The sequence below is a fragment of the Mus caroli genome, chromosome 18 (assembly GCF_900094665.2).
Source record: "Mus caroli chromosome 18, CAROLI_EIJ_v1.1, whole genome shotgun sequence".
NCBI classification, from domain to species: domain Eukaryota; kingdom Metazoa; phylum Chordata; class Mammalia; order Rodentia; family Muridae; genus Mus; species Mus caroli.
In genome coordinates, this window is record NC_034587.1 from 41,486,289 (window position 1) to 41,512,640 (window position 26,352).

Sequence of the window (26,352 nt, forward strand, 5' to 3'; positions counted from 1 at the left end):
AGGCAGTTACTCTTTTGTGTGTAGGGTTTAGGGAGTAAACAGGTTAGTGATGATGGCCAGAAAATTAAGGAGCACTTTAAACTCCAGGCTGTTTACTTTAAAATGTTTACCATGTTGTATATCATGGTTTTATATATATATATGTGTGTGTGTGTGTGTGTGTGTGTGTATAGCCACAACAAAAATAATAAACTTATTTTAATACATAAGACAGGAACTCGAAAGCTAACCAGTGTGCAGGAAGTAGAAAACACCTTCAAGTTTACGCTCGTTCAGAAGGAGGCTGAGCAGCTATCCATTAACAAATGCATGGGGTGGGATGGAGGAATATCCGATAAAGATGCGGGGAACCTAGGCAACTGCTGAGTGTTATGGGCTTGTTCACACTCTAGCCGACACCTCAGGGACCTCTGGGAAGGGCAGCCTGGAGGGGCCTTCAGCAAAGCTCTGCTTTATGTAGAGAAGATAAGCGTTGTCTCTGCTTAACCTCCAGGAGACAGGAGGCTCTCTGTGTCCACTATGCATTCTTTAACGCGGCTTATTTATATCATCCCTTAAAAGAAAAACACTAGCAGCTTTTGACAAGCAGCTACAAATGACAGGGATGCGGAGCCAGTGCGACCAAGGAAGACGGCTTTGGAAGCAAATCCAGAACAGCACAGCTGCGGGGCTGATTTTGTTGATTTAGCCCTGAGCTTTCTGGCTGCCAGAGAAAAAGTGAATTATCTCCTGTCAGGAGGGAGGAAGCATTCCAGTTTCATAAGAGAGACGATGTGTGTTGGGAAACAGGTCTGCAAGAGCTTACATACACGGACTTCTCATGCATTGTGAGGCCACACCACTGTCTCTTCGCCCAGTGTCACGGAGACTGCACATCTCACGAGTTCCCCTCATATTAACCTTCAATGGAGAGAGTTCTCAGGAAGGCTAAGCTCAGATAATCTAAGCATTTGGTCCTCGAATATTTAATTTTCTGTAACAGGACATGGGAGAATAAACAGAACAGGCTCCTCCTTCAAGTAGAGAGTGAAAACCAGACAATTATAGCCAAAGATGTGTCTACAAACCTGGCAAGCTTCAGTGTCTGCAACTTTTTTTTTAAGTGAGTTTGATGTATTGTTACCATTATAAGTTCATTACAATTTATATTTCCTTTTATACAATTTATTCTTGGTCTGTAAGTGCTAGATTCAGTGCAGCAACCTTCAGGTCAGTGAGACCTGGTGTGACCACGGTTCACCAAGGCTATGTGTGAGGCAGGGTACTGCTGCTGTCTACATCTGTGGGGGTCTGAAGCTCCCACACTTTGCTCTCTTCTCTAAATGTAACAAGACTTCTGGTAGCAACGGGAGAAGAGACAGTCTGAGTCTACTTTCCTGTGGATTTAGAGCAGTGGTTCTCAACTTCTGCATTGTGACTCTCTTCAGGGGTGGATTGAACCTTTCACAGGGGCTGCCTAATGCCATCAGAAAACACAGATACTTACAATAGCATTAGTAACAGTAGCAAAATTACAGTTACAAAGTAACAACAAAAATAATTTTATGGTTGGGGGGGTCAACACAACATGAGGAAATGTATTAAAGGATTGCAGCATTAGGAAGGTTGAGAATCACTGATTTAGAGACTTAGATTGCCCTGCCACCATTTAAAGAAAGGGCCATGTAGTTTAGAGACACCCACCATAATCCAGCATGATTAGACACTACTTTTTTTAATTTTTATTTATTTATTTATTTCATTTGGTTTTCTGACAGGGTTTCTCTGTGTAGCCCAGGCTGGCCTTGAACTCAGAAATCTGCCTGCCTCTGCCTCCCAGGTGCTTGGATTAAAGGTCTGTGTCACCACTGCCCAATTAGACACTTGTTGGTGTGTGAATACAGCTTTCTTCTTTCTCTCTCAGAAACAAGTAAGTTGTATTCAGAGTTGACAGAAAAAAACTGAGACAGGCACCACTATAAAGATTCCCTTTTCAGTGTAGGGCAAGTCCCTGGCGAGTGTCCCTGCCACGGGCAAATGGGTATAACTCAGACTGGGGGTCCTGAGGCCAGCAAGCCACCCAGCCCCCGCCCCTGCCAGGCCTCACTTCTGTGTCTTTCAGCTCAGTGAAAAGGAGGCTCTATGTTCACTGTTTCGGCAATGTTTTGCCAGCCTGAGGCTTGTCTTCCTGTTGGCTGTTGTCACGAGAGATTTCTGACAGTTTGCTTCTGTGAGACAGCAAATGTGGCTGTAAATATGAAGGCATAAGGATTACCGAACATCAGCCGGATGAAGCCTCCCCTATGTAGCAGGCCAGCCCAGCTGCCTTAGATGTCCCTTTTAGGCCCCCAACGTGGCAATACATCTTGCAAAGCATGAAAAATGGCCCTAGTTTCACGTTTCTCCATATTATGTAAATGCTGATCATCGAATGTATAGCTGGAAAGCACTGTAACCCCCAGCAATGCAGAGGACGGGGGTGGGGGGTACCTTTGGGGTAGGAGGTCCCATTTTTTTGGCAACCTGACAGATAAGTCTTTGGAATTGCCTTCTGGACCTCTAAGAAGTAACTCTGAAGACCGGAAATCGTGATCTGAGAGGAACGCCAGCCCTCGCTAAGCCCGCAAGGCCCTCTGCCATGGTCATAGGCCCCTGTGCTCTGAGCTCCTCATCCACTCCCATGCTGAGATGGTGTGAAGGGTCCTTTTGCAGTGTTGATCACTATGGCAGCTACAGAGCCCTGTACAAAGTAAGTGTGTGTGTGTGTGTTTGTTTAAGCACACACATGTTCTAGCATCCAAGCATCAGCAACATGAAGTACTTTCTTAGAGCACTCACGGCCCCCACTATGGCTGCAGGAGTGGGAACACTAGTGAGGGCCTGGATTTTGTTTCTGGGATAGACTAAACAGGCTTTCAGAGCCTAGTCTGGTTTTAAGGTGAAATATGTCATGAGTCTCAACCAAGGAAACACAAATCAACCTTTGGAGGTGTGGTCTGTTTAGAAGAGAAAGAAGGCGTATTATAATAAAATATAAAGCCATAAGCCCTATAGCAGTGGGATCTTGTCCTGAGTAAATGTTGACCACACCCAACTCTCTTCAGGAGACTGACAATTTACTGACCAGTAGTGGCACGCAAGAGAAACAAAACAGTTCACTGAAGCAGAGTGATAACTGCTTCTGCTTTCGACTGTATTTACTACAAGAAAAATTCTAGAAGGACTGCTGATGGCTACTTCAGTTAATTAGCCCTGCTAATATTTATGCAGGCTTCTTTGTTTCATTTTGTTTGCATTGCATGTGTATGGGTGTTTGGCTTTACATGTATGTCTGTGCACCACAGTTCATGTGTGGTACCTGCTAAAGTGAGAAGAAGATATTGGAACCCCTGGAAATGGAGGTATAGGTAGTTATGAGCCACGGTGGGGGTGAGGCTTAAACCCCAGTCTTCTGCAAGAACAAGAAGTGCTCTTAACTTTGGGACAACTCTCCGGTCCCTTATACACAGTTCTTAATTGACTAGGTTCTGGTCTCTGCGGAAAATGTCACCTTGGTAAGGCTTCACTGTTGAAAGTCACTCATTGGTTGGACCTCATGGTGGCCCTTACTGCAAGCCTCTTGGGAGAAATTAAGTTGCCCAAATTAACAGAAAAGAAGATGATGTTGCAGGCAAAATTCAACCATGTTACATAAACTAGTCAGACTGAAATTTCAGGCTGGCTTAGCACTGCTGTCATGGGAACTGGTTTCTCGAAGTTTCCCATGTACGTTATTGATGATCTGAGCGAAGACAAGCAACCCAGCCACCTGAGGAAGCGAAGTTCTCCAGAGCTGCCTGATGGTAGTTAAGGTTGCTTTTGGAATAGTCTTTGTGCTGGCTCCTGCTCCTTGACACTGTCAAACTTTTTTTTTTCCCTGAAGCCATTAGACTTCATTAGCCAGTAAGCCAGGAAAATCTGATTTTCACATTCAACATATTTCATGGTTGCAAACCATGCCAAAAAGCCAGGTTTCATGTGTAAATTCTTCCTTGGCTGTCCTCCAAAATGACTCCTACTGAGAGAAACGACCACTGACCATAACAGCGAGCAAGGTTTCCTGCGTGAACACTGCTGAATTCCAGCAAAGTACATGTCTCTCGCTATGACTCAAAAGAGCTCTACAAATACTAACCTAGAACCCCTCTAAGTTACACAAGACTGACCTGACTAGAGTCATTGTTTTATAAGCAATGGCTCCAGCAATGTTTAGTAGCTCTATCACTGAAGCTAGGAAAAGAGCCTGCTGGATGGGACACAACACACTCTCTGACATGTGTGATTGAGTAAACACACACACACACACACACACATACACACACACACGTTCCTTCCTGTTGCCACGCTGGCATGATTTGGCTGGTGTGTGTTGCTTTCCATCCTGAGATCAAAATTTCATTCAATTACATTCAACTCTGTGCCAGAGTTAGGCCAGGTGCTGGTGATGGACACAGCTGTTCCCCTAATTCCCCCATCAGCATTGAGACCTCAGAGGATGTCGGGAAACTGCAACAACGGCAGGCATGCTGTACTGTTCAAAGAGGCACTCAGGAGCAAAGCCATCAACACAGACATGGCAACAATGAAACCACCTCCTCTTAGCTTGGACAGGTGGCTTGCCTTCCTTAAGCTTTTCTATCCTGCTAAGACTCTGGGGCCTTCTTCCAAGCTGAGTACCAATCACAAGGAGAGGATGAACCCTCCAACACAGAGGCTATTATCCCCAAGCTGCTACATCCACCTGCAAATTCCAATGTGTACTAAATATTAAAAACAAAAAGTCTAAATGATGACTCCTGCCTCTTCTGCTTAGTCACCTTTACTTCCAAAACGACCATGGCAAGGTTTGATGAGAAGTAATAGAATTCACTTTCAAATGCACTGTATTGGGGAACTTTCTCCTTTATTCGATGGCTGGGGTTATCTAAAGTCTAAGCTGCTTGTTTTATTCTTCTAGTCCTAGGACAGTGCTCAGGAGCCATTGTCCAGAAGGGGCAGCAAGGATCTTGCAGGTGATGATGGAAAAGAAAAGCAAAAGGGGTTTTGATGAAGTAAAGAGATGACTGACTGCTACTGTTTTGGTAAACCAGCAAAAAACACTACAGCAAAGTCCATCGAAAATCCAGCTTGAGGAAACCTCTGGGTTCCTAATGCAGGTTCACAAATATAGCAACCATAATGAAATGGATGCTTTTTAATGATTTCCTATAATGGTGTTTATATATGGAAGCTTTTTACCCTATTGAAGCAATTTAATTGGAAAATGGCAAAGGAAGAAGAGGCAGGCAGCCAGTTCCAATCGACAAGCATGCTGACTATACTCTGCGCTGCAGTTTAATGAGCTCTGCCAAGTTGTCCCATAAGTGGCTGCCTTCTCTGAGGACTCAACAGAGAACCCTCTCATATCTGACTCGTCTTTAAACTCACTATTTCCCATTTAATCCTCAAGTATCCCCTCCGCCATGCCTTCTGGGAAGATTCCTCCCAGGCCCTCACCTTGCAGGTCCTGACCCCACTGTGGGTCTTTTCTATCAGACTATTCAAATCGACCAAAGACTATGACAAGGACAGGATGGCATCTATTGCTACTCAGGCACTTGACGTGTCCTTGAGCTCTATTAGATTGGCATACAAGGTTGTCCAAAAATCCCTGCCCTATGCAGCCTGCATTCCAGTTCGAGACCATGGCAGGCAATGTGTAAGGAAATAAAAGCAAACGCAGCCTTTCCAACGACGCCAGGTGAGAGGATGGGGCATGAGACAGATGCTGCAGACATGAGAAGGAGAAAGCTACATGTGCCTTGTAGCAAAGGACACTCCCTACAGAAGAGAGAGCTCACACACATCTTGGAGGGCAGAATCTGATCAGGTTGAAGAGAGAGTCAGAGAGGGTGAGTGTGAACAGAGCGGGTGGACGGAGAGGAGGAATCGAGCAGTGTGGTAGCAAGTGCCCCAGGCTTCATGGGACCCTGTGGGGAGGAGTCGAGATGTCAGCCCAGGTTTAAGAAATTTGAATGTAGGAATGTAGCCATCTGATGGCAGAATGTGTGCCTTTCAGCCCTGGTACCTAATGCAGCACACAGCATGTTTGCAGCACCAGAACCTTCCACAGCACAGTGAGTTTGCAGCTCCAATACCTAACGTAACACACTGTTCGGCAGTCCCAGTATCTAATGCAGGACCCCATGACTTTGGAAGACAGAAGACTAAAGGCTCCTCTGAGAGAGTAGGGAATGCATGCTGACACTGGGCAGAGGCCACGCTCCTACAAGGCTCAGTACTGCTAGGACTCAGTACAATTAACATACATTTCCAAGTGAGGTACAGGGTGGAAGAAAACATCTGAAATGAATGATGAGGGACAGCGGAGAAGCCTCACCCTGCAGACAGACAGCTGTGAGCCCCTGCCTTGGGGAATCAGTGCGACAGATGCACTGTCATGTCAAGAGCTCTGAGACATCTCCCAGGAGAGAAGCCCATTGAAGTGGGTTTGTGCCTGCATTTTCCAAACTTAATTATGTGACTTTGTCAGACTGTGGGTCACCTATTAATTTCATAAAATACAATTTGAGAGAAACAAATGCAGGGGTCGGTGTAGTCCTGGTACTCTGCAGTGACAGAGATACTGTCACTGTTGGCTGTTTGAACTTGTTTGGCTGCCCGTGGCTGCACACTGGAGTCTGGAATAAGAGGCAGCTGAGCATAGACAATTACAATACTGATATGAACTTGGTGTGTGAGACTTTTGCCTAAGGGTTGGCTGGTGGCAGATGGCTGTGTGTGTTAGAACATTAAGTCTCGACCTTGGGTTCAGAAGTATTTCTGAACCTGGGCATAAAGCAAACCAACCTGAACCCACACCCAATACATTATCTTCCAACTGCTAAGCCTGGGCAGTATTTTCACTCTTGTGCACACTGTTGTGTGGCTTAGGCTGGTCTCACTTAGGATGCACGTCTCTCAATGGCTGAAGTGACTAAATCCATCTTATTTGCCTCCTCAGCATTTCAGAATGCCAAGTACTCATTCATTGTCCCATCACATCTTAACACCAAGATACTTCTCTCAGACAGGCCAATAGCCACATTCATTCATTCATTTGTTCATTGCAATAGGATCTTTTAACACATGCCACAAGTCAGGCCCTAGGACTAGTAGATGAAACAAACACCATACAACTGCCTAGGAAAGTTTAGTGGGATAGTCAGCCATGCAAGTAATGACATGATCTAGAATTTAAATATACTCTAAGAAGAAGAAAACTACCGAATCAACAAAATCAGCACGGGTACCCATACATTCTGAGGTTTGCTAAGAGTGTTCATTTACCCTAGAACTGGATTGAGAGGAGGGTCCCCGGGCTCCTGCTGAGTACTGCTACTAGCTGTGGCCCCAAAGGCTCAGTCTCCAGCTGACTTCACTTGTCCACACATCCACTACTGCTTCAGCCACCACCGGATGCCTCCCACCAAGTTTTCTGCATCCCAGCCACTCAGCTGGGCATCTCAATGTCAGTATCTACTCTGCTCTTAAACATCTCTAACCCAGATATCTCGAAATCACCGCGAAATCATGACCTCCGAAAAGCAGCTGATCACTACCTGTCTCTATGCAAAACAGAACGAAACTGAGAGTAAATCACCTGCCCCCTCCCACCACGTTCCCACATTGATGCGCGACCTCGCCACCCACACGAATCTTACAAGACACCCACACTCATACTTCTGCTTTCAGACGTCTTCCAGTTCTTAAGCAAATCTTGCCCAATTAATAACTTTTCTATACCCATTTTTTTTTTTTTTTGCTCTATATTTCAACTGTCACCTTGTAAGAATCTGGCCTACCTAGACTTTTTAAAATGATTTCTTGACAAGTTTCCCCAACACACTCTTGATCTCTGGATTTGCTTTCCACCCTGTGGAGTGATTCACAATGCAGCTGATCATCTCACTCCTCCCACCACTGGTAAATCCCTTAGTAGCTTCTGATAGGCCTTTTGGGTAAAGACTCCAACACGTTCTACACGACTCTGAGCGGCTCCTACCTATCTCTGCAGCCTTCAACCTCACATAAGAATGGTTCTTCACCTTCCTGATATATTCCCCATTCTCATTAAACACCCTCAGCTCCTCCTTTACCTGTTAAATTGCCAAAGGCTCTCCCAGTCTCAGTTCACATGCTACTTCCTAGATCAAGACTTTCCTAGGACCTTGGACTGATTGGATTCATTTGATATTTTCATGGTACCATGATGTTATAGTACTTATATGGCTGTGCAATTAAACATATGTGTAATAGCTGATTAAAATCTTGTTTTCCAACAGTTCCATTTTCAGATTCATGAAAACTCAATATATGTCTCATCCTTCTCCTTGCTCTTCTGCCACCTCTTCACTAGCTGTGAACATCTATCTCCAAAGACATGGAAAGGTTCACTCTTCTAACATCACACCTGCTCAATCATAGAGATCACTTAGGCTCAGACAATGCGAAATACTCAACCGCAGTCAAATAAGTCTGTCTAGAGACTCCAACAGGCCTTCCCTGGCAGACGAGTGGTTTATAACCCTTCAACTCTGACTCTCACACTATCTGGTAATAAACAGATTTTATATAGCAACACTGTCACTCTACTGCTTTCCTGCTGGCTTTTCTTTCTAAGAGGCTTTATAAGCTAATTCCCAAACCCAGTGACAGGCCATGGCCTGCAGCTGGAGACACTGCTTCAGGTATCTCCACTTGGCTATTTTGTTACTTAGTTCAACCTTAATAGTAACAATTCCTCAATTTGTCTCTCAAATTTCTTACCAAGGAATACAATCATCCTCTTGGATCAACATGGTGAAGACATTTTGGATCCCTCCTTCTTAGTTAAGATCCTCTTGGCTTCTTCTACTGCAAAGCTCTGCTGCCCACTCCATCCCTTCCACTCCCACCACAGCAGTTCTGGAGGAAACTGTAACTAGAAATACTGCAACAGTCTTCAACACACCTCCCTGCTTCTAGAATGCTCAAGCAGAGGTGACACATGTTTGAATCGTGGTCTCATCAAAGAAGAACACAGAGAGCTCAGCTCTCTGGCTCATTGTGACCAATAAGGTAGTGAACCCAGAATATTTGTCCCTCGTTGTACCTCTTGAATATATAAATCTTCTTTTGGGTTGTCTTGTGTTTCTGGGGTTTCTCTTACAGCCCAGAAACTAAACTCCTGCTTAGCAAGAAGTCTGGGAAGACTCACCCATATCAGCAGTGACCATAGTAGACTGGTTCTCAGGGATGGACACAGAGGTCTGGTCTTGGTCCACACTTCTGGAGTCTTCATTAACCTCGTGTTGACTCTGGCTGAGCTCTGACCGAAGTTCTGAGTACTCATCTTCCTCCCTGCAAGAAAGGAGAGTGAGTCATCTACCATTGAGGGAAACTGTATCAGACCATGGATAGATGGGAGAGTGAGTCATCTACCATTGAGGGAAACTGTGTCAGACCACGGATAGATGGGAGATGTACAGAGAATCCTTGGAAAGGATTTGTAAGGAACAAGCAAAGATGTTCAAAGGAAAACAGTTTTCTATTCCAGGCTGTGGGCACTAGGTTTTTCCCTTCAGGCCACACAGATGGTTATAGCTAAGATGATGTCGTGTGCAAAACTTCAGGGTTTCTTGTGCATCCACTGTTACATACCGAACAAAACTTCTCTTCAAAGATTTCCTGGAAAGGTTAGAGTTTTTTATCCCCCTCAAATTAAGAGGTAATAAAGAACACAGTATACCAACACTGAGGCTACAGTGACCAAAATAATGAAGAATATGAGAGACTGGAAATTACACACCCTCGTCTGAAGGGTCCCACTGGAGCTTTCCTTCCTAGAACTTAACACGGAGAGGAGAGGAGTTGAAGCTACTGAGAAATCGTATGTGTGCAGCTTCACTGGACTCTGGGTGGACAGATGAGCAAATCTCCATGTGGTGGTTTGAATGAAAATGGCCCCCATAGACGCATAGGGAGTAACACTATTGGGATTGTGTGGGCTTGGTCGAGTGGGTGTGGCCTTGTTGGAGTGGGTGTGGCCTTTCGGAATGAGTATGTCACTGAGGATGATGGGCTTTGAGGTTTCAGATGCTCAAGGCAGGTCTAGCGTCACTCTCTGTGCTGCCTGCCGATTCAGATACAGAACTCTCAGCGACCTCTCCAGCACCATGTCTGCCTGCATGCTACCATGCTTCTTGCCATGACAATAATGGAATAAACTTCTGAATGGCAAGCCAGCCCCAACTACATGTTTTCTTTTATATAAGGTGCCACAGTCCTGGTGTCTCTTCACAGCAATAGAAACCCTAATTAGGACACTAAGAAATACCACACTTAGGCTCCCCAAAAGAGAGGGGCAAGAAGAGTGCCTTGTAGGAGAGATTTCATCCAGTGCTCTGTGTCCCTGATTTTTTCTTTGCATTTACAGATAGAAGGCAGCCATGAAGCACAGATGTTTTATTCCCATGCGTTCACTCATCTTGTCTCAGCCCTTCACGGTTATTCAACCTCTGAGCTATGCTGTCAGCAAATAGCTTCTAAATGGAATGTGTATCTCAAAGTGTCTGCCTCGGCTCCTCCATACTCCAGCACCATACAAGCCACACAGACATGAAGAGGAGACCATTATTCTCTTGGAAGCATTTATTTTGCAAATGAACCCGAAGGCTACATCGTCAGGGGATTTAATCGTGGGCATAGAAAGCTCACTCATGTCTACTTCGTCTGAGGGAGAGGGTATGAATGAAGGAAGCTAGGAAGAAAATAGAGTCACCAGCCTAAACCTCCTTTTAAGCTGAAAGTAATCAGCGAGAGAACAGGATGCAAAGTTTGGGTTTTGAGTAGACCAAGGTGGTGAGCGGCTTGGGGAAGAGGGATACCTCAGATTAACATCTCTCTAAAGTTCTTGGTTCTCTCAACAAAGCAATCTTCTCTTAAGGGATTTACCTGCTTCATAAATGGCCCATGCTGATTAAGAGACCATGCTGAATAAGAAAGCCACTTAGAAAATTAGGAAGATTTTCAGCAGTTACAAAGCCTCTGGCTATACAAAATATGGATTAGAATGGGAGTGAAGGTAAAAATAAAAACAGGTTAATAAGCTACGAGTGTTAATTATTTAGACATCTACACGAGTCAACACTAATTAGGTTTAGGTGAGAAAACAATTAAAGAGTAGTGTTCTTATTAGTCATCTTTTGATCTAGAGGGTAATTGTGACTGATACATCAGCTCTTGCTTTAGTCAGCATTTAAAATTGGCATGGCAGATTCTGAACACATGGTTCCTGCCAAATCTGCTTTATATCGAATTACTTCCAGCGATAACTTTATAAAGGAGTAGCTAGGGAGAGGGTGTGAGAAGGAAACATAATGAGGGAGATATCTCCTCTGGGGTGTGTGGGAAGGGGAATGACATCACACTCAAGATGACACCTGGGGCTGGAGGCTCTTCATGTGATGAAAGCTAACTGAGGATCCCATTCAAGGTATCAGAGCACCAAAGATGCACACAGGACAGCAGATGGGGGGATGCCATCTTCCGGGAAGCAGACATATCCATAGCCCTTTCTAACTTGAGACATGCTAGGAGGGACCACAGAGGGACCATCACTCCAGGTAGGGAGTCAATGAGCATGCGCACACGCTCAGAGCTTTGAGGTGTTGAGCAAGGTGTATAGTAGAGTGTTACCAAAGTGGGGCAGGAGTGTGACTTGGCAGTGTGGAGCAAAAGGAGAATTTATTATATTAGACAAAGAAAAAATGGTAGCAAGTGCTTTTACCAAGCCACCTTCCTGTTCCCTATACAGTAGGTCTCAGTCTTGTACCAGATTATTTCTTTGTGATAGGGCTGTCTCCTTTTCCCCAAATCCATTGTTAATTGCAGAGATAAGAAAATTTGAGTAAACTCTCCAATTTGACTGTGTTTAGCCACAAATATAAACGTTTAGATAAACTGGTCATCCATGGGTGTGTAGTTGCTGAAATGAAATTACCAAGCTCAAGTGTCTCTCCTTGGGATGGAAAGGATCACCTCATAGGATTTCAAATGCCTTCAGCTTTGTGCACTAAGCAGCAGCTCAGAAGTGCCTCCAGGGGCTTCGTTTAGACTTGCTACCATTAGCACTTGCTTCTAGTTGTATCAGAAAATATAACAAAGTATCCTAGGGTGGTAGATTCTAGGACATGCACACACACCCAGCCACATGAGCCAGAATCCATATTCTAAAAATAGGACATCTGAAACATGGCTATGAGGTGTGACTGATACATTATGCAACTATTTTGCAGGGCAACCTAATTCCTTAGTTTAGACCCAATGAAATAATAATGGTATATTGTGCCCTATGGACTTGATTCACAGTAAAATTATTTAGTCATAAGAGGGAAAAGTTGATAAAAGTATAGTTCTCATGTGCTCCAGACCTGGAGCTGAGCTTTCTGTGCAGCTGAAAAATGCCAAGAAATATGACATCATAAGCTAACTTCATGCACATCCATTTTTGCCATGAGCCTGACACACATCGGGAGACAGCCTGGGTGGTTGCTCACTGGTTTTCATGGCTGTCAGTCAGTTACAATTATCAAACCCATCCCACCTGAGCCAATCGGTTTTTCAGTTTTTTAATTGATCTACATTCTATCTTTCTTACAATGAAATGCAGACCTTCCCTGAAACGGCTGATATATGAGAGAAATATATTCCTTTCAATTCTCTTAAAGATTCCATTGCAGAAAATTGGTGGTAAATTGGGGTAAGGTGTGGCTTTCTGAACTTCTCCCTCCTGCTTCCCTTACAGCAGAAAGGAAGACAGAGCTCATCAATGAGCCTTCAGGTAAGCAACTTAGCCCAAGAAATGTGCTTCAATAGAGTAACATTCCATTGTTCAGATCTGATCTAAGAGCCACAGTCAAGGATTTATGGTACTCGGCAGGCCTTAGGTACATCACACAGGAGGACAGAGGAAGAGAAATATGATCCTTCTGAATTTTAGTTCTCGTTTTAGGCCCTCAATTAAACAGAACACCACATTTGTTAGGGAGATAAAGAGCTCTTGGTCACTTGTAGAGACACCACACATGGTTGCCCTGTGGGTTGAAAATTCAAGAAGAACACTTGGAGTCCTGAAGCAGCCCTGAAAGCCTTGCTGGTAGGAGACACCACAGGAGACTGCCATATCAGAGATTGACTTACTCCGGGAGGTGGCACCTGCAGAGGCTTCAGTGCAGATGCAAAGATCTCAGAAACAGGGAGTTAGTAGTTGGAGGGTAGGTGCTATCTAGAATGGAAAGTGCTGGAAAGACCCATCATGTGACCCAAGGCTGAGGACAGAAGTTAGCAGGGGAGGGTAAGGGCTAAGACATGCAGTGTTCTCAATGGTCAAAGAGGCCTCCAGTAGAAATAGTGAGAGAGATTAGGTCCAGTGCTATAGAAACAGATCCCCAAATAAGAAAGGATTTTTAACTTAAAAAGTCATCAGTGGGGGTGCATGGTTAGACCCACCTGTAATACCTGCACAGAAGAGGCCAAAACAAAAAAATCAGAGCTTGTGGGAATCTATTATAGTTGTTTTGGTGGGCCTAGACTAGATGAACAGACCTGTAAGTAGCATTCCTGTGTGGTGCCTGTTTCAAGCTCCTGCCTTGAGTTCCTTCCTGGGCTTCCCTTGATAGAAGAATTGTAAGATGAAAAGAAAAAAAAAAAACATTTCTCCCTCAAGTTGCTTTTGGTGCTTTTCACAGCAATAGAAAGCAAACAAGGATATATATATATATATATATATATATATATATATATATAATCTCAAAAACATAAAAATAAATGTGGTGGGCTGGCCTGGCCTGGCCGGCCATGTGCATAGCATGTGTGGGGTACTGGGTTCTATTCTATCTCCAAAAGAGAGGGAAGTGGGGAGGAGAAGGAAGGGGAGAGGAGGAGCTTGGGAAGAAAGACAGAGAAATCATTAGCATCTTCTGCTGCTGGAGCTGCCAAAACAGAACACTGCAGACTGGGTGGCTTAAACAACAGAAATGTGGCTTCTCGTGTTTCTGAAGGCTGGAAAGCCCAAAAGCATTGCCAGCATGGTCATTCTCTGGAGGGGTCCTCTGTCTGGCTTGCAGATGGCCCACCTCCTCATTCTGTCATCACATGGCGGGGAAAGGCCAGCTCTCTGGTGTCTCTCCTTAGGAAGGCAGGATCCCACCGGGACAGCCCTACCTTCCTGACTTCATCTGACCCACATGTCTTCCGCAAAGCCCATCTACTCACACCACACCCTGGTGAGGAACAGATGAGGAAGGCAACTTTCAGTCCATAAGGGTTTGGGGGGAAACTGCTGGGGCAAGAAGCCAGACAACACTGAGTTCTGAGCTTTCCAAGAAAGGACAGAACAGAGCTGAGTCTAGAGGGTTAGCAGGGAAAGGCTGGTGTTACAAGCATTGCTTATGGGAAAGAAATGATCTCATGTTCAGTTTGCTTAGACATCATTCTTTTTTTTTCTTCTGGGATCCAAAGTGCTCTATGGTCATATTCTTCTCATAGTTTCTGTTCCATTATATAATCTCCCCAAGTCAAACTAAACATCGTTTAAAAGGCAGTCACAATACACAGAGAAGTGAAAAACCACATGTGCGGTATGCCGCGTGCCCACTATGTTTAAAAGATTCAACAGAAAGAAATTCCAAAGGACATATATGCAAAATTTTCAGTGTTTGCCTCTAGGAGGTGGGATTTAGGGTGCAGTCGGCAGGGATCAGTTAGAAAAACAAACTGTACTAGAAGATTCAAGCAGACAGCATTGCATCCAGGCAGGTCTGTGCTTGCAAAGCTGATGGAGGCATGGAGAAAAGATAGAGGTGAGTAGGTGGTGGCCACCAGGAGCTGTCAGTCTTGTCACCTTGGCTCTGGTCTCCCTGTTGCTTCTGCTATATATCTGTCCAGAACTTTGTGCCTGGCCCATCAAGACAGACCCACACATCTTCACGTCTGCTGTCACTATCATGGCCTAGTAGGAATGGCTAATGTCTCCAGTTCCTCCCAGATCCATGTGGACATACGTCATCACCAGACTGAAAGCCATTCAGGACACACCTGGAAAGGGGGACTGGGAAGTAGCCTGGGGCCCAGAATCCCTTTGAAAGAACAGGGAATGGTACTTGGGCCAAAAGACAGCCATTATAGTCTACACTTGATGACTTCTTAGTCATCAAATAAGCCCTCTGGATCAGTTAAGTTTCTCAACCACAACAGCAATAGCATCAGCCTTCTGTAATGGTCCCTCTGGTCAATGGAATGAGTTCAGCTGCTCCTCTAAATGGGAGAACCACTTCATATCAGCTACCGTACCTACTGCTAGGGGACCTCCTCTAGCCAATGACAAACCTGAGTAGCCTATAAGAGACAAGTTTCACTACTTACAAGTAGCAGAAAACCAAGAGGAGATATAAAATACACATATACAAAACCAGAAAATTATGTATACTTTAGCTAGTATTTTGACAACTAGTCATGAGGCTCGAGCTGTCATTGCTGAAACATCCTTTATTTATTTATTTTTTTTTTCCCCTACTGCAAAATCTGTTTCTTTTGCTTTGGCCAGTACCTCACTTTACTTATAATTAGTTCTTCCATTCTTACTTTTGTCCAGATTTATTTTATGTGTATGAGTGTTTTCCTTTCATGTATGCATTCACACCATATGGTGTGTTCCTGGTGCCCCTGGAGGTCATACAGAGGTACAAGATCCCCACACTGGAACTCAAGGTGCTCTGAGCCACTACAGAGGTTCTAAGAATGAAGTCCATGTGCTCCACAGGAGCAGCAAGTTTTCTTAACCACCAAGCCATCTCTCAAGCCCAGAATTAGTGTTTTCCCAAGTAAAGTATTTCAGACGCTTTATTCTTTAAAGGCTTACCCCTGTATTGGCTTGCTCTAATCTATTAACTTTAACTGTTCACAATTTCTAGCCAGTAGCCTAGCAAGTGCCAGGTTTCAATTACAGTCCTAACTACCCTACAGCACAGTAGCAGCCCCATGTCTCCCTCATCTGTCACTCCAGCCAATACAATAACTACTTTTTTTTGTTTGGGTAGTCCGATGGCGTTCTAAGAAACATCAAATGCTAGTCTTTTCTGTCAAACAGTATTGAACCTAATTAAGACAAATAATTGAATTCTTTTTATTTCTCTCACCTTTTTAAGACTTTTATGCAAATCTTTTTATCTTTCCCTTGTAGACCTTTATTTAAATGCTTTAATATTCCCACCAAATCAAACTTTTATTTAATGACTGCTTTGTCCCTTCCCTCATCTCCATTGCCTTGAATCTTGTAAAACTAACCAACATTGAAAGAGCATGTAGTCAGACCCCAAACAATGGGGAAAAGACCGTCACCACCCTCATTTAATCAGAATCAAGTGCACTTCGTGTCCCTATGCGCTTGCCCACCCAGCCTGGGTTCTGACGAACCTTTTTAAAAACAAGTGCCTACTTCTGCTTGGTTCACATGTTCCTTTGTGAGACACCAACACCAAGATTATTCTTTGGTTCTAAGAGCATGGATACCACAAAGGACCACGTGGTTAACTGTGGAACCGTTATTATATTCTCCAGTAGATGTATGTTCCCTATAGACTTGTCAACTAGGATGTTGCAAGGATAAAAAGCAAACATTTTTGGTGTAGGTTTTTGGGAGCATAACTAAAAAGAGAATTCAAAGTTGTATGGCAATGAAGACATAGACAATTTTCCCACCACTTCTCTCCCTCTTTATCCTTGGATATCACAAAAAGGATACTACAAACAGGTGCAGGCTTATCCCTTATCTCGGGGGTATTGAAAAGTATAGGATAAGGCTGGAGAGATGATGGCACAGCACTTAAGATCACTGGCTGTTCTTCCAGAGGTCCTGAGTTCGATTTCCAGCAACCATATGGTGGCTTACTACCATCTATACTGGAATCTAATGCCTTCTTCTGGCATACAAACGTACATGCAGATAGAGCACACATATACATAAAGTAAAATAAATAAATCTTAAAAAAAAAAAAGAAAGAAAGAAAAGTATAGGATTAGCTTCAGCAGCACCTGACTAATGTGACAACCAGCCCTCTCCACCTGGGGCATGTCAAGGCAGTTAAGAATTCATCTACCGTGTGTTGTTCCTGGGGTTGCCAAGACATATCAGGAGTAGAGTACAAATACAATTCCCTTAGTGCTGGAGACTGGGGCCCTGCCGTAGCCTCTGGAGTGCAGAGGCTGGAAGAACCCAGTCTCACTGGTCCACAGAACACATCTTACAACCAGGCAGGGAATCCCCTCCAGGAGGAGCTAGCTTATTTGCATAATAAAAACAGGTAGAACATAATGTGACATCTGCACAGGTGTGAATGTCCTTTAAATCAGAGGCCCTGCCTAACACGTCTTTATGGTCAAGCAGCTCAGAGTTTCCAAGTGAGGCAGTCTGGCCATGACGTCCAACTTAAACATCTTGAGTTTGAGTTGTCCCCTTGATAGGTGCTGCACTTATTTCACAACTGACCACACCTATCCGCTGTCACCCTCTCGAGTTTCCAAACGTGAAACTCGTTTTTAATGGAAATCGCCAATTTGCCAAACGTTCTCTGTTAGGCTTTTTTTTTTTTTAAATCTACTACAGTCATCTCTTTGGGCTAAAATCTTCTCACTGCTCATGTATTTCTAACCCACAATCACTCTGTGGACCAGGATCCAATTTTAAAACCTTCAAGTTCTAAATTGGAACATGAAATTGATTGTGCGGCTTCAAGTCAGTGTAAAAGTTTCCATGATTTTGCCCAGAAAACAGATTCGGGTCAGCACTCTCACCAAGAAGCCCCATCATTATTGCGACTCTCAGAATTGGAACTGAATGCATCCAGAGAGAGTCTCCTGTGAGCCAGAGCTTCTCCAGGGAGGACTCAAAGCAGCTGCCTCTGAGAGTCTCTTAATTATGGCTTATGCAAATGCCTCGTGAACAGAGCACCCCTTTGCCAGGAAGGAAGGCACTGCTTGTCTGCACTGGGACGCTCCCCATCCACCAGAGTGAGCTCCTCGGTAAGTCTCCTTGGGCCACAGGGCACAGGCAGAGGACTGAGCACTGTGTGCTGCAGACTCAGGAGCCAAGTAGACCGATAAGCCAGAGAGGTGAACTCCATGACAGGGATCTTCAAAGAATGATAACTAAGCAAAACTAAGAGTCTCTAGGTTCCAACTCTACCTCCCCTCTCTCCTCTGAGCTAAACTTTTCTCCATCAGCATTCCTTAAAACCTGGCTTTCTTACCAGTGAACCGATGGATCAAGCCTTGCCTTAGGAATCTAGTAAGAGGATAAGTGTCTCCATTGATAAACTAGTTGGGATAAGCTCAAAATATTAACAGATTAATCTAGAATCCTACATAATGCTTAGCAGTAGGCCACACTCATGAGGCTCAGAATCTCTAAGGGAGACACAAAGTCTGGAGAAAATTTGGTGAATAAAAGAGGCAGGAAAGGCATCAGACTGTTGTCTGTCTCTAAGGCTGTGGGGCATTCGCCTAGAACTTGTTAATAAACCGCTGATTCTGTACCCTTAGCAGAAAACCCACCCTGTCTACCCTCTAGGATGGTTGTTGAGGATCAGAGTCAGAAGAAGATAAGAGAGATCAAGGCATACGGCTCACACAGTGACTCACAGGGGCTGCTTCAACTCCAGCACAACCAAGAACCAGGACAGGTTAGACAGAGCATCCGTACCTGATGGTGGTACCTTGCAGGCGGTCTATCTTCTTGTTGAGTTCTGCAATGATACTGTGGAGTTCTGTGATGCGCTCCTCATAGCGGAGTGTCGTGCGCTCCTGGACGTCTTCATGCTCTCTCATGAGGTGTGACTGCTCACACTAGGACCAAGAACACAGAGCACAAGATGAACATGTGGCTATGTTGACACGCCTTTTGGAGAATGAGTTTGCATTTTATGGTTTCAAACTATCACTCGCAAAACTGGTATGTCCACACAAAAACAGGTACCTGCTCCAACCCCAAGCTAACCCTTTTAGCCCCAATTCAAATTTACAATGCCTTGGGAGGAGATGCTGGGCTTTCTCTTCCCAACACTCCTTCCTTTTCTTTCACCCTCTGTAGAGTCACTCTTTGCCCCTAACCAAAAAATGGGCAAGAATTCGTCAGATTCGTCCATTAGATTCTGAGTCTTGAGTAAATTCCCCCAAGTAATGCACATAAGTTGGCACAGAGCTGATTCATCCACAGCCTCAAAGGGCTGTCCCTTCCTTCCTTCCACCAATTTGCTTCATTTTTGACAATATGTCTCAGTCATTTTTCAACCAAAAACACTAAGTGGTATAATGGGTGATCTGGTGGGGGAGGAGACCAGTATATGCTATCCAATATCCTCTTCTGCTGTACTGTAAACTCCCAGAAGGCAGACACTAGATATTCCATCATTTAGCCTAGCCATCTCTCCCACCCTGGTGACATATGGCCCGGCTCACTGTGGGTGATCTAGAAGTGTTATGAGATGAGAAAATGGCAACATGTCAGAGCCATGAAGGCTGCTTTATAGAAATAATAACAAAAAAAGGGCCCGAAGCTTCCCCGTGCCTATGCATTGATGTGCCTATGCATTGATGGGGTAAGAATCATTGCATGCTATGAAAACATTTTTTGCAGAGGGAATTTAAACCATAAGGAATCTATTCACTATTGTGTCTTTCTACCCTCCTCAACTCCCCTTAGGCAGTAGCAGCTGACCTCATTTACATAACAATAAAACATCCTAGGTGATGGAACAAGTGGCCTCGCTCTGGCCTTGTCTGCTACACTCAGCGGTTATTAATTTCCTGTCCAGCAGGAAAATTTTAATTTCACTTTCAACAAGGTTTTCCGAACGCCAAGAGCCATATGTGATCTCCAGTCAGCTCTGCAGGTGTGTGTTTTCAGGCCTAGTGGCAGGAAAAAGGCAAGGCTTCTTCCCTGTATCTTCCATGTTTCCAATGCTATCACTCAGGGCAGGGGCCTGGGGACCCTCTGAGCTCTAGACACAAGATCAGAGCAAGCAAGGCTTATGACTGCTCTGTCGTGAAGACTCATGGGACAGCTGCTTTTCGAAGAACACTGATGGAACTACTGTGTTCAGTGATAACCTCAGCACCAAAGAAACCCACCACACACACACACACATACACACACACTCTAAGTCAAGCTGAGAGTCAGTGGATTGAGAGAGGTAAGGATGAACATGGAACAAAGGTCACTTTTAATGGTCTGGGGACACTGCTCAGTAGTGCAGCTTATGTTTAGCAAAGGCAAGATCCTGGGTTTAATCCCAAGCACCAAAGAAAACCACACCTCTGTGGAAGCTTTCCTAAAAGGAATCCTGTTCCATGCATTTCAGGATTGTCCCACCATCTTTATAAGAAGAGAAGTCCACAAAATGTCAGTATGTCAAAACTTACACGGGTTACTAAATAAACAGATCCTGTCTTTCTCTGAAACGTCTAAGGGTAGAATACTGTCCCCCTACATTCCCAATAGGGGGATCTATGAGCTCTCACTGCTGGTCGTTACTCCCACCCCCAAATAGTGTATGTTCTATTCATACACCTACAGAGTGCACGCTCGTGTGTGATCAAACTGGAAAGGCTGGCAGGGCAGTGCCCATCTCTGCTTTAGACTCTGCCACAGCCATGCTGGCTTTCAACACACAGTTCTCTTGGACCATTTTCTGTGTGATGCTTCCCACCCAAGCTTCATGCATTTCCATCATCCCTCGACAGGCCACTGCTACCACCTAGCCTGTCAAGAAACTGCAGAATCCTACCATGAAGTAAGAGGTTCAGTGCTTAGACTTGAAAGCCAGGATGAGACAACACAGACATCCTCGTGGGACTGCTCTGGTCTACAGTCAGTGTGGGGTAGGCCTGGTTTCGGAGATACCAGATGGAGAAGGGGAAGGTGACATGTGGTACTGAGCCACCTTTGCCCTGGCTTCCAGCTGAAATGTCTGCCTGGAGGGGTGTGCAGGAACAAGAGACGACAGGAAGCCTGAAACTCAGTCAGGCACAGCACTTGCAGCTAACAGGAGGGAAGTCAGGGGGAAACAACTCTTAGCACAGGGCAAAGATGTTTGGCTCACATCCCTACATTTCCCCACAAGTATGCTTTTTTGAAAGTAGTAGGAAGCCTCTCTGATTTAGTGTTTCCTTTAACAAATATCAGACATCTCTGGATTGCCTCAAATGTCTAAAAGATTACCTAGTGTCACAGGGGAAGGAACTGTGACAAGCCCTTTGAAGGGAACTCGGGTCACTATCATCAAATGGACTAAAGGAATCCTGGGTTTTCAGAGAGTAAGAAACATGGACTTAAGTCGGTGGGGAGAAAATGTGGGTGGTGTCGGTTCCATCTCTGGGCAGTGCTTACTTCCAGGAATCAGCAGCATCTCATGGGCTGTTAAAGCACTGATAATCTGTAGTGAATGATCACAAGTGACAAGTCAGAGATGCAGCCTCAGTTTATTTAAACTTAGTCCAGCCATGGGCTATTTTAGCCGTCAAGAACCAACTCTTTGTTTTGAGGGTCCTTTATTCTTAGGCTCTGCTTCATTTATTTCTGCTTTGACCTTGACTTCTTTCCTTCTACCAATTTTGAATTCAGTTTGTTCTGGTTTTGTGAGCATGTCGATATACAGTGATGGTTTCCGTTTGTTTGTTTTGTGTTTTTTGTTTGTTTGTTTTTGTCCTTTTTTGAGATTTCTCTCTTTTTTAAAAAATATAGGCATAAATTGTCATAAGCATCCGGTTTAATATTGGTTTTGCTACATCCTACAAGCTTTGGTATATTGTACGATTATTTTCATTTGTTTGAAAAACATTTCAAATGGACTAAGTTCCCAGTTACTCATTTACAATGTTTATGATGATGAAAGATCTAGAAAATCTTCCAGGTTTTCATAAATCTATCCACACAATCCTTTCTCAAATGGTGTCTCTGTCTCTCTCACAGTCAGTGAGGCTCCACCTGGAAGATAAACATTAGCAACCCTGCTGAGGCAGCCAACAGGGCCTTCACTGCACTTGATATTGCTGCCTCCTTTGTGGGAGTGTATCTGCACTTTTCTTCCCCCTCGGAAGCTAATATAGACCCTGTAAATCTGTTCTGACCAATGCGATGAGCAATGGAACACCATTTTGTTAATTAGAACTCTTGTAGGATTTACCTCATGTCCTTCTCCTGGTCATAGTGAATAGTGACCTTCCAAATGATAGAGGTTCAACGAACTTGGGTGCCTAGGTGAGGTACAGCAAGCATGTACCCCCAGCACACACTCCACACACATAGCCACACCCCCACACCTCTCCATGAGCTCCTAGTAGGATATTTGATATCTAGAATTGCTTGCTATTACTGCATAACATATCCGACTGATCAAATCACTTTGTACAGACTCAACATGAAGTGACTGTCTTATTTATTGTAGCCCAGGTAACAGGTAGACGCTGCTAAAACAAACAAACAACAAAAAGACAAGAACAGACCAACAAACCAACAAAAGTTTTCTCTTATTCTGGTCAAGTCACCTGGGAACTGAATCCCTAAGCTCCCTCCTTCATCCTCCCTCAGCTCCTTATGGGCCACAATAAACACCAGGAAATTTTATGCCCAATAGTACCAGACAGGAGCTAGAAGATATAGACATCTTCACCCCTAAAGAGGACAGAAGCACCCAAGTTCACATACTGTGAAACTGGGCAATGCTGGCTTCTGTTAGCAGCTCTGACTACCTGTGATGACTTATCAGGTGCCAGGAAGGAATAGCAGGAGTTTCTCATGGGACCCTTACCAGCTAGGTATTATTATTGTATTTGCTTTAGCATATACAAGCGATTGCTACATTTCCAAAGAAAAAGGCAAGAAAGAACTTGAAACAGCGTGCCTCTGCTTTTCCTTGCATTATTGCAGTAATTGCATTTCTGGACTCTCTCTCTCTCCATCCATCCTAAATTCAATTTCTGACTGATGCTACCAGAAAACCAAAGCCAGAGACCCCGTGACTGCAGCGGCTTGCCTCGACGTTTCTAGAGGTCAATGTCACTGGGAATCTAGATTTCTTTTCACCACAGCTACAGACTTTCAGCTTGTGATTCGATAACAGAGTGCTTTGTTTTTCCTGGATTTTTATCTGCTATGTGATATCTATCCTGAGGTCCGTTTCAAGACCTTAACCCTGTCATGTTAGGGAGGAATAAAAATCCATATAAATACCTGCATCCAACCATCTAAATGGTTGGGGCTATGCACAATAATGATTAATAAAAACAAACAAGGGGGCCAGTGAGAAGGCACGAAAGGTAAAGGAGCTTGTGGCTAAGTTGAAGGATCTGAGTTCAATGTCTGGGAGCCACACAATGGAAACAAAGAACCAAGTCCTGGACTTTCTCCTCCAGCCTGCACAGGTACACTGTGGCATGTGTGTGCACAAATACATACACATATGTAAACAAAAATGTGATACACGAAAGATGGCCTAGTCGGCCATCATTGGAAAGAGAGGCCCATTGGACTTGCAAACTTTATATGCCCCAATATAGGGGAATGCCAGGGCCAAAAGAATGGGAATTGGTGGGTAGGGAAGTGGGGGGGCGCTATGGGGGACTTTTGGGATAGCATTGGAAATGTAATTGAGGAAAATATGTAATAAAAATATTAAAAATAAAAAAAAAGCTATTCATGCAAGGAAAAAAAAAGATTAGTCACATAGATGAAAATGGGTACTTAGTAAATATAACTATATTTCTTAAAAAAAAATGTGATACAAATTAAGTAATCAAACAAGCAACAGCATCATTCCAACTGCTGAGAATAAAACATCTCTGCTAGTGATAACAATCCCAAATAAAGCCTGAAGCCAGCCCTGCCTGGGCATATGAGGCCCATAGGAGAAGCCTGTGCAGTGTGGGGATACTGGGGACCTTTACGGTTTTGTTAATGCTCTTTGCCGGGTTTTACCTTATCCCACCGAGGCCACTGATCTTTAATTTGTCTCAGCTGTCAAACCTAAGAGCATTATAAACTGGCTTCTCGAAAACACATGATACTGTCAGGAACGTGTTAACCCTCTCAGCCATCCTGGAAAGGGGGTCAGCACCTCTCCCCTTTAAAATATGGTAGGGTGGGGTGATGCTTTCTTAGGGTCACGCTGGGCTGGTCACAACTAATGGTACTCACAGGGTAAGCCAATTCTGATTCTAAGCTCTGCCACAGTTCTCCTTAGAGGAAAGCAAGCCAAGAAGAGAGAGACAAACTCATCAGCCATGGAGGAGCAGAGCTGGAACGGTCACCATGTCACCACAGAACACTAATCGCAAAGAAGAAAGGATGGAGGAGCTAACAAAGAAAATGCCTGCAAAGTGCATCTTCATCTCAGGGGGAAATGCATGTGAAAGAAAACACTATCTCTGTTCCATGTCATTGAAAGTATATGTTTTCTTTCTTAAAAGCCAGAGTGTGACAACTCAGGGGGCTTGCTTTTGGGAGATAAGAGAACTTCAACACAGGACACGTCTCATCGCACTGCTCCTTTAAACGTGGATGCAAGTGCAAGCTCAGGTCTGTGTGCCTGCTCTGTTGGTGAGGTTAGGGATGTGCCCCTTGTATTACGCTTGCAGCAATTGATTGCACAGCCAAGCAGCAGAGAACTAATCCTGTCTTTCCCATTTTATTGGCTCCTTACTCAGCTCTTCACTTCCAACCTAGGGCTATTTGTAAAATTCCATCTAGGATCAATTTCCTAACATAGGAAACCTACTATTATTCAATCAATTCCAGTGTTATCAATAATTATTGAACGGATGCTGGGTTTCTTCCGGGGATCCCCAGTGAAGGTAACCACCATTGACTGTTTACAATTTGGTTCAATCGTGACACTATAGTATTTGGACATGGTAAAACTTCCTCCAGACACACAAGAAACTTCACGGGCATTTGCTCTTGCAGAAGCTGGGAAAGCTTCAAGCATGCATCATTTACTGAGGCAACAACAAGAGAGCACAGCATGGCCAGCTCACTGCATTTATCCTTTCTAGAAAAAAAATCCAACTTTGTAAGGAAATCAGAAGAGCTTGGCTGACATTTTCTCGTGTTCTCTTTCCTAGATCCTAGCGGTTTGGTTTGGTTTTGTACTTTGAAAAGCATCTCTAGTGAAGTGTGCACAAGGTGACTTTTCAGACTGGTGTATAAATGCAAATAGAGGTTGGTGGCTTTTGAGCATGATTGGTATCATCAGGGGTAAAAACAGCCATCACAAGCTATTATGTGAGACTGCTTAAACATAAATATGCCCCCAAGCATATAAGCAAAGTTTTCTATTACGTTTTACTATCCCCTGAAAAAAATGGTGCTGTCTTTGCACACACACACACATAATATCATAATGGTCATGCTTTAAGGTCCAATCCTGAGAAAGTTGCAGGGGGTGGGGGGCAGGGAAGAAAAATGGCAATCAGGGGTGGGGGTGGGGTGGCGTCTCACCAATCCTAACTGCCAATAGTGATGGGCTTTGGACATGTGCAATTGGAAGCGAGCTTTTAAATATCATTTTACCGTTTTTAAATCTACAGTGCTACAGGCCTAGCACTTTCTCTTTAAAAGAACTTAATCTGATACGTCATTTAGCAAATGCCAGTTCATCAAAGCTGGTTACTGGAAACAATGTAATGCTGTTCTTCATGTTTGTTCTTTCACAATCAATCCACTAAGTTAAAAGCAAAACTCAAACCCAAACAACAACAGACCCCCAAACTGTCCTGCAGAGAGTCCTGCAGTGAGATTCCTGTGGTACAGAAAGAGGACTTTTGGCCTTCCTCAGCAGCTCATCTGACCTTGGGTATGGAGCAGGGTCAGCTGCCTGGCTGCCTGTCAAATGTGAAGGTAGCTGACTGAGCATAAGTCCGGGCTTCCTTAGCCTTGTGTCAGATTCAAGGCACCTGTAACTGTGAGACAGGAGAGCTTCCGAAAAAATTCCAAAGCCTTCTTTCTAGAACGGTGTCTGCAACAAAATGGAAATTTTTTTTTCTTTTTCTCTGGCTGAAATTTTTTTACTTCAACTCCTTCCTTTCTGACTATGAAAGAAATTCAACAGTGATGGGATGTACTTGGGAAGTAGCCATGATGGCTCAGGCCTGTAATCTCAGGACCTAAGACACTGAGGCAAGAGAACTGACTTGTGTTCGAGATGTAGCCTGGGTTACTCAGCACCACCTGTTGTAAAGACAAACGAGCCACCACCATAGTGT

General features: G+C 44.2%; 1 protein-coding gene across 5 annotated transcripts in view; it reads right to left on the minus strand.

Moving 5' to 3' along the window:
- Positions 1–26,352, minus strand: part of Mcc (MCC regulator of WNT signaling pathway) — a 233,011-nt gene that overhangs the window by 72,309 nt on the left and 134,350 nt on the right. For all 5 annotated transcript variants that reach the window (XM_021150247.2, XM_029472144.1, XM_021150249.2 and 2 more), the window contains 2 exons: positions 18,797–18,939; positions 9,257–9,399 (listed from right to left, as the gene is read on the minus strand). In XM_021150247.2, the coding sequence (XP_021005906.1) occupies positions 9,257–9,399; positions 18,797–18,939 (286 nt within the window). The remainder of the gene's footprint in view (positions 1–9,256; positions 9,400–18,796; positions 18,940–26,352) is intronic.